Consider the following 8,186-nt stretch of genomic DNA (forward strand, 5'->3'; position numbering starts at 1 on the left):
CTGCATTACTTTTGGTCCTCACTATCTTTTACTGGGAATCTCTTTCTTTTTATTTTTTTAGAGTAGAATTGGGATCAATCTACAGGAATACTTTTCAACGGAGTTTTAAACTAAAAACCCATTTCCCCAAAGTAAATAGAACCCGGGAGTATTCATGTATATGACTGGAAAACTTACTAAAATATTATTTTTTGGTTTTTTGCTTTATTGATTTTCTTTATTTTTTTTTCCTGAGGAAGGAGCCAGATCTTCAGTAGGTGTTAGGTGCAGGAATTTTGGTTTTCAGGCTCAAATCAGAAGCTGATTTTTCCTTGTTAAGCTACACAAGACAATTAATTATGAGAATGTGATGTAGCATGCTCTGTAAACAGATGGGAGAAGGCATGCCTTTGAGAATTACATGATCTCAGAGTGAGATTTAACTCTGTAACACAAAAGAATGTAGTATTTTGTGTATTTGAGACATAGAGGCATTAAGATTGAGCCAAATTCTGTAAGGCAGTGTGGATATAAGTGACCTGACCCTGCAGCCCAAGGTGGAGGGAATGTTCAGCAAGGTAAAAAAAGCACCCACAGCACATTTGTTCAACAAAATGCCATGCACTTTGTGTTCTCTAAGCTATGAACTTCTCAACAAAGAGAAGTTTGGATAATATTAGATATAATGGATGTATCAGTAACATTCATGATGACTTAAATATTACAGATATCTCCCCATTTTCTTCTCTGGTGGCCTCCCAGACTCAGGTTTGATTCTTCAAGATGGCACTGTAGTGCTGACAGGTATTATGGTTTCCAGCAGGTTGACTGGGTATGTGCATTTCCTGTAATTGGATATTGTATGATAACATTTATATCTGTTTCCTTTCAAACAAATGAAAATAAGCCTGCTTCATTATCTTATCACCTATGGGCCCTCTTTTGAATCATTTAGCAACTTCATATCTGAAAAGTGTGTGACTAAGGTCATTTTTAAATCTCATACAGTTTTGAAGTATCATGTGATAATGTTGATAGAAACTGTAAGCATAAATGCAAATAAGATGTTTTATTTCCCAGGTTTTCCACACAGGCTTCATTGGGCAATCTGGAGGATGGAGATGGAGTTAATTTGGAAAGTCTGTGACCATACCAGCTTCACTGGGATCTATGATTCTGTTCATCATAGAACCTAAGACCTGGCACTATTTTTATGTTTTTTAACTAGGACTGAGCTCAATAACTTGTGATTGCCTAGCAAGTGCCTTGGCAGGTGAACTAATCCCCAGCCTCTGGCCTAGCACTTTGTACGCACTAATACAGAAACTGTTCCAGTATTGTTACAGTAAGGAGGAGATTATATTGGTAAATCCAGGAAAAGTTATTGGAATTCTAATAAATAAATTGCAATCTACTAAATCCAGTGAAATTCATGCCATGAATAAAGAGTTAAACCAGTATCTGTAGTTGTGGGGAACCAAGGTGTTCCTGGGTCCAGTCAGAACAATAGCTAAGCAGTTCTGAACCAAGGTTTCATTAACTTGTGAAGAGAGTCAGGTTTTGGTCCTGGATTGGAAGATTTGAAGAGGTTACAATATCAAATCAGTGTGGCCTCCTAAGGAGAGTAGTGGGTAGACAGTGACAACTCTCAGAGGGATAAAAAGTGGCAGCCAGGTGGCTGTATGTTAAGGTTAGCCTTGGTCTTAGAGCAGAATGGAGAAGGAAACAAATTTCAGGTGAAGGTAAAGAGTCAGTCAGGTTAACCAGCACTCCATGTGTATCCCTAAAGCTGTGGGAGAGAAATGTCCTGCTCAGGAATACCCTTCCTTTATCGAGCCTGATGGGGTCCTGTTGTGACCTCAGTGGTGCCTGGCTGAACTCCAGGACCCAGGAAATCATCCCCTTCCCCTGTACATGTGACAAAAAAGAAGTCGCATGTTCCCCTGGAGTCCTAGAAAGAAAGATGTCCACTTTTTCTTCAGTTGGTGGGTAACTGTAGCCCTTGCAAAAAGAGAGGCTGTGGAGAAGCTAAAGTGTATAAGGAGGAGCTTGGTAACAGTTTTGTGAGGGAATTTGGAAAAGTATTGAGTGGAGAAGGAGTGGAGGAGGCAGAAATCATCAGAACTGTGTCACTTTCCTGCTTAGCACAGAGTTGGTCCCCATGAACCAAAGTACGTGAGCAAACAAGAAACTAGCCTTCCACTGAGATGAAACATTTATTTAGTTGCTGGCATCTGCTCTAGAGTGATTCTAGACTCAGCTCCAGGTAAGATGGTTGCTCATAGAGGGGATTTACTTTACTTTGTGCAGTCAGCTCTGTTTTATAGTATTCTTTATCCAATGTTGAAACCATGAGACTTTGGTAAAGATACATGGTGTTGTTCCATTCTTTGATACATAGGAGAAAATGCCCTGTGCCACATTATTACACACCAGGGGGCCTCCGGAGTCACCCTGTAAATAGAGAGTGAGTCTGTGAACCACTGCACCACTTAACTTCTCATTTCCATTATTCCAAACCCCCTCGTGCAGTAATGATTGTAAGGTCTGCTTGTGAGAGATTAGAGGGAACTACAGGCTGTTAGCTGCTGAGCTCTGACTATGGGCATTTTCACTCTTGGAGCCAACCTTTGTCTTCAGCCCCAGGTCTGGACCTCACCCCTGTAGAGTTGTGAGGACCATTCATTACAGGCCAGGGAGGCTGATGACCAGGTCCGACAATGAGCACAGATGATTAGCTCATTGACCAAGAGGGCTGCCATCTCAGAGGAGTGTATAATTCCTGCACACCAGGGAAACAGTTTTCTCATGCCTGTGCCATGAGCTCAGGCAATGTGTTACAAAGTGAAGCTTCCAGTGGTGTTTCCTTCTCCAGAGGCCCCTTAGTAAAGTGGTAGGGGCTTTAGGCTTTAGTACCTCCCAGCTCAGGCTTCTCCCTTCTTCTCTTTTTGGGGAGAAACGTAACAGCCTATGGGGTGAAGGAATCCATGATGCTTGGGTCTCCTGGTACTAGATCTGTCCCAAACACTCTTTCCCACAAAGCCAATTGTGACAGATGCCTCGTCTTACCTTAAACGAAGTATTGTTAATCTTGGGGTCTCCCACACAAATCTCAGTAGCAGGATCATACTTTTTAAAGTGGTCCTGACACTTCTCGTCATTCTGCAGTACCATCTCCACTTCCTGCAGTGTTCTTGAATGTGTACCCTCTGGGAACAATCGTCCCCATCCAGCCACCTGGCACGGGGTACCTGGCTTCACCTGAGTCTTGCCCTTGGGCAGCTTGAGGAGCTGCACAGCTTTAGTCAGCTTGGCCTTTTTCTCCAGCTGGTGGAAAATAAGTAAGGAAGTCCAGTTCAGTGTATGCTCCTGGGTATGCACAGTTTGATGGACATGATGGCAAAGAGGGCAGGGGCAGGGTGCCAGTGGGAGTGGGAACCTTTTTGAGGAGAGCAAGAGTGACAAGGACATGTGCCTTACCTTCAGCAGCATGATGTCGTTGATGTGTTTTCCCCAAATAAAGTCTTGGTGGGGAAACGCGTTTTGTACTCGGAAGACCTGCTGGGTGTCCTCTTGTTCCTTGATGTTGTGGGCCCCCAAGGTGACCTCTATTTGGCTGTACACAGAGGCAAGTGGATTGGTGGATGGAGAGCTACAAAAGACACTACCCAGGATCTGTAAAAGCAGGCCACAACTGAAACAGGTATAGCTGTAGAGGACCGAGGGCTACCTGCCTGAATGACAGTCCCTCCTTCTTAGTACCGAGGGAGGGCACATTGAGCACTAGAGGTTCTCAGTGGTCAGTGCCTCCAGGAAAGGACATGAAACTGTTTTACTTTGCCTGATTATGCCAAAGTATGGTCCTAGGTCTACATGTAATCAGGTTTGATTGCCCTGGTTTTCCTTATATCAGGAATTCTTTGGTGCTAACTTGCTTCTCTGCACTTGGGATATGATCACCCTTTCTCACTCTCCCCAGTCCTCCTCATGGTTATGTCCATGAGCTCATCGAGCTTGCCAGAAAAAAGGCACTGAGAAGGGTTTCCTATAGACTGTGAACCTTTTTTCCTTTCTCACCCCTTTAAACAGTGAGCAGCTGTCAGCACAAAGTCCTCTTGAATCAGGAAGCCACCACAAATTTTTCTAGATTTCTCATGCCTGATCCTAAGGTAAGCCATGTAGGGGCGGGAGTGGGGTTTGGCTTCATGTCCCCCGATGATCTCTCCTGAAAACAACAAGAAGACTTGGTGCAGCCACTGAGTCCTTGAACAAGTATCTTACAATCTCTGAACAGTTGGACATTTGGGAGGTTGCAGTTCCTTGAAGTGGACAGGAACCTAGAGGAAGATGCCTGAAATTGTTTTCCAAAGTGCAGGAAATTCAGTATTGTTCTACTTGTCCTTTTCGTCTGTTTGATTGGAGATGACTATATGTATCAGGGGAAAATAAGATTTCTGAAGCTTTTCATCATTCCTCTGCTAACTTTTTACTTCCCTTGAGTAAATAAAACCCTTCTGAGTCCTGTGATGTCTAGGATGATGATGCTTTATCCTGGCAGGCTCTAGGTGTACTGTAGGTGAGGTCTTAACCTCATTTTAAGGCCCGACATGTAGAGGGTGTCTCAGATCTGTTCCCTGGAAGCATGAAGGAACAGCTGCAGTTACTGTCTGGTTAGTAGAGCAGTGCAGATGGAATTCAGGAAAGCAGAGAAGTGTGAGTCTGCCTCTGTGGCTCCTACTGAAAAACAGAGAAGCCACTGAAATCCGGAGGAGGAAAGCAGAGCTGGAGAAAGTTAGTAGGAGTGAGGAGAGGCATCAAAAGAGATTCCATCCATTGTGGGGAGCTCTGGGCATCTCTACTAGGCAGTTATGAATGCAAAGCCTTTCCCCTCCCCTGACCGGGATTACTGGTCTATTCTGCCATGTTTAGAAGTGCTTGATATTTTCTTCTTTTTACTTCTCACCTCCATGAACTTTGAAGAACGACTCTCCGGATGTGCAAGCTGTGCCTTACTTAGGGTACATTATCCACTGGCTCTTCTTGAAAACAACCTCTGGTGGCTTATGCAGTGTCCTAACTGATTCCCTCTGGTGGGATTGGAGTTCAGGTTCAGAGCAATGCTGGCAAACAGAAGGCTCTGGGGGTGTTGCATAGGAACAGGAGATTCACGTGCTCTGTGCAATAAGATAGGGCCTCTTGAGGGTGGAGATGGTCACTCACCTGCCTCTGCTCTGAGGAGCAGAAAGAAGGCCAACAGGAGCAGGAGCAGCTGCATCTTCCCAAGAATGAAGAAGCGTCTCTAAGTCAGAGCTTCTGAAGATTTGTCCATGTTGTCTTTTAGCCCCCAGCAGAGGAAAGGGAGGAGTTGGCTCAGTGACCTCATGTTTGTCACTGGTTTTGTGGTGCTTTACCCTGAGAGGCTTTCTAAAACAACACACTATGGCCATTGCCTCCTCTCATCATGACACCTTTTAAGTGTATGAGATCCATATAATGACCACAGCTGATGAGTCAGATCAAATCATGTGTTCCTGTCCTCACCAGAAACCCAGGTGTGCAAGATGGGTCTGTAGGATGTGGTACTGGCCAGGACATTCTCATAAACATGGGTTCCCAGTGACAGAATTATCAATGCCAGGTTTCATCAGGGTAGTTGTAGATGCATTTGAGTATTAGGACCATCTCTTTTGCTAGGAGCAAGCATGCTGGAGAGTGAGCTGACCATCTGATGAAAGAGACAGAAACCCAGTAACCAAACTTCAGGAAGGCCACAGTGGAGCAATGTACTTAGGAATAACAAAGCTTGGCCAGCATCCTATCAATCTATCTGGTGACTCTGACATCATCATAGCCTCCTTCCAAGGGAGGCTTAACATCACTTATGTAATTATAAACATTCAATGTGATGGCGTAGGACTCTCTTCTCAATATTTTTAAAAAAATGTCTGCACTTGGAGTTTTTGGTCTAAATTAGCAAATTGCTGTGGGTCCTTGCAATTCAATCTATGTCTTGACAAAGTTTCCTCCCATAGCTTTAGTTGTGGTGTTGTGGATCCCAGAAGAATCTCCTAAACTAAATATGGTGGTGTTTTGGGGTGTATATGAGGATGTTGATCCCTTGTTTTTAGGGCTCATTTTCTTTTCTCTTCTTCCCATCCTATATGAATTGAGAGTTGCCTTGCCCCATGAAATCCTTCTGCCATAGTGTTCCTGTTTTGAAGACTTCCTGCCTGTCCACTGTAACCCTGTTGCTCGAGGGCCAACTGTAGTTCTGAACAATTTGATTTTTGATTTAAGCTTCCTGTTCATGTTTTACATGTTTTTCTATGAGGAGTATTACACTTGAGAAGAAAACATTCCGGTGTATCTTCCTTTTCAATAGAGGACCATCAACATTTATCAAAGCGGACCACGGTTTTAACTGAACTTTCCCAGTAGTAAATAATTAAAAACAAAATTTGCTTTCTGACTGTAATTATAATGCATACTCATTAACAGAATTCAGAGAGCTGGAAGGAAAAATAGCATGCATTTGTCTATCTCCCCCCAACAACTGAAAATTTTATTATACATATTTATGTTACATAATGATTATACTTATTGTGGGAATTTTGTATGTAATGCATCTTATTTCTTCGTGTCCTCTTCTTGTCTCCTCTCTTTCCCCTCCTTACAACTCTTAGTCCTCTTCTTCTCTGAAAAAAATCTATCACTGTTTCTTGTTATGTAGCATTTATTTGGCTCTTTAATTTATTTATACTTTAGGTTTCTTATAAAAGAGAAGCCATGTGATATTTAATGTTGTGTTGATTGTTTGTTTTACTTAACATCGTGGTCCTAAGTACAACCATTTTCTACAATGACTCATGTTTGTCCTGCTTATAGAAAAATAGTACTCCATTGTGTACAATGCCACATTTTGAAAATGCATATTGCTGGGCAAACAAACTGTGTGCTTCTAAGTTACACCTGCTATGAGTTGTGCTACTATCAACATGGATATAAGTATATTACTGTAATAACTTTTCTCGCTCTTTCAGGAAGATAGGGAAACTGCTATCTTTAGAAGGGAGATGACTGGGCTGAATAGAAGTTTACTTTTAGTTTTCTGAGAAATCACTTTACTGATGTCCATAGTGTTATATACAGCCCATTAAACTTATGTAGTGAGCATATTAACTCAGTGCAATGCTATAGAAACAATGTAATTTACTTCCTATTGTAATCAATCTTAATTAATCTTATAACTTAAACATTTTAACCACATTTAAAATATCCAATTACTCAGTGTTACCTTAATAATTGTTTCATAGTGTTATTAAAAATATAATATGCAATAAATTTGTAAAGTTGTAAACTAAAAAAGCAACATATGGTGTAAATAATTAAACTCTTCCAGATCTTTGCTCAGTGGCATAAACAATTAGAATTACCTGATTTTCTTCACTCATTAATATTTAGCTACAATGTTTTGAAGTATGATCTAATAAATTTTTTGTGTAATATTTGCATTGAAAAATTTAACAAGGGATGATGCTAAACACATTTATGACTCATTTTTAAAATGTTACATGTGTAACTATTTTCAAGCATACAATTCAGTAGAATTTATGGCATTCAAAATGTGCATTTTGAATTTCAAAATATTTCTAGCACCTCAAAACTCTGTTATAAATATTAAATGATTGCTCCCCATTAACCTTTTTCTCATCATCCTGCTCACTGCACTGCTAATCTTTTTTCTCTATGCACTTCTCTATTTTGAATATTGCATGGTTGGATCATATTTCTAAAATCATTCTTTAAATCTTTGGAAAGTTTAATCTATTTACATTTAAAAGGTTTACTTATAATGAAGGGTTTTTTATGACATTGTGCTACTTGTTTTTTATGTCATGTGTTTTTCACTCATCAGTTCTCTCCATACTGCCTTGGCATTTCCTATAGGCTGGCACATTTAAAAATTTGGGATATATTCTTTTTTTGGTCTGTTTGTTACTGGTGGTACTTGAGATTGAAGCCAGGATCTTTGTAGTGAGCTACATCCTACCTTTCTCTTTAGTTTCTACTTTGAGACAAGTTTTCATTAAATTCCTTTGGTTAGATCTTAGGTTTCTCCTGCAGCAGCCTTCCAGAGTCTTGGGACTGCAGGCATCTACCATCACCCCTCACTTAATGCCGAGTGATGAAGGATAGATTCTCTAGAT

The 8,186-nt window shown here is 41.1% G+C and overlaps 1 protein-coding gene across 8 annotated transcripts; it reads right to left on the reverse strand.

Annotated features, from left to right (window-relative positions):
- Positions 1-2,171: 2,171 nt before the first annotated feature.
- Positions 2,172-5,427, reverse strand: LOC100735618 (granzyme B-like). 8 transcript variants are annotated; one of them, XM_063246238.1, is made up of 6 exons: positions 5,200-5,425; positions 4,943-5,066; positions 4,057-4,204; positions 3,460-3,631; positions 3,049-3,306; positions 2,172-2,433 (listed from the first exon to the last, which is right to left on the reverse strand). In XM_063246238.1, the coding sequence occupies exons 3-6, from the start codon at positions 4,155-4,157 to the stop codon at positions 2,290-2,292; spliced, it is 675 nt and encodes a 224-aa protein (XP_063102308.1). In that variant the 5' UTR covers positions 4,158-4,204; positions 4,943-5,066; positions 5,200-5,425; the 3' UTR covers positions 2,172-2,289. The 8 variants fall into 8 exon arrangements, with proteins under 8 accessions (XP_063102308.1, XP_063102305.1, XP_063102296.1 ...); XM_063246235.1 differs by having other exon boundaries at positions 4,057-4,716; XM_063246226.1 differs by having other exon boundaries at positions 4,057-4,716; positions 4,943-5,099.
- Positions 5,428-8,186: the final 2,759 nt, after the last annotated feature.

This window comes from Cavia porcellus, unplaced genomic scaffold (assembly GCF_034190915.1).
Source record: "Cavia porcellus strain 051 isolate PalLab524CR breed Dunkin Hartley unplaced genomic scaffold, mCavPor4.1 scaffold_1, whole genome shotgun sequence".
Lineage (NCBI taxonomy): Eukaryota > Metazoa > Chordata > Mammalia > Rodentia > Caviidae > Cavia > Cavia porcellus.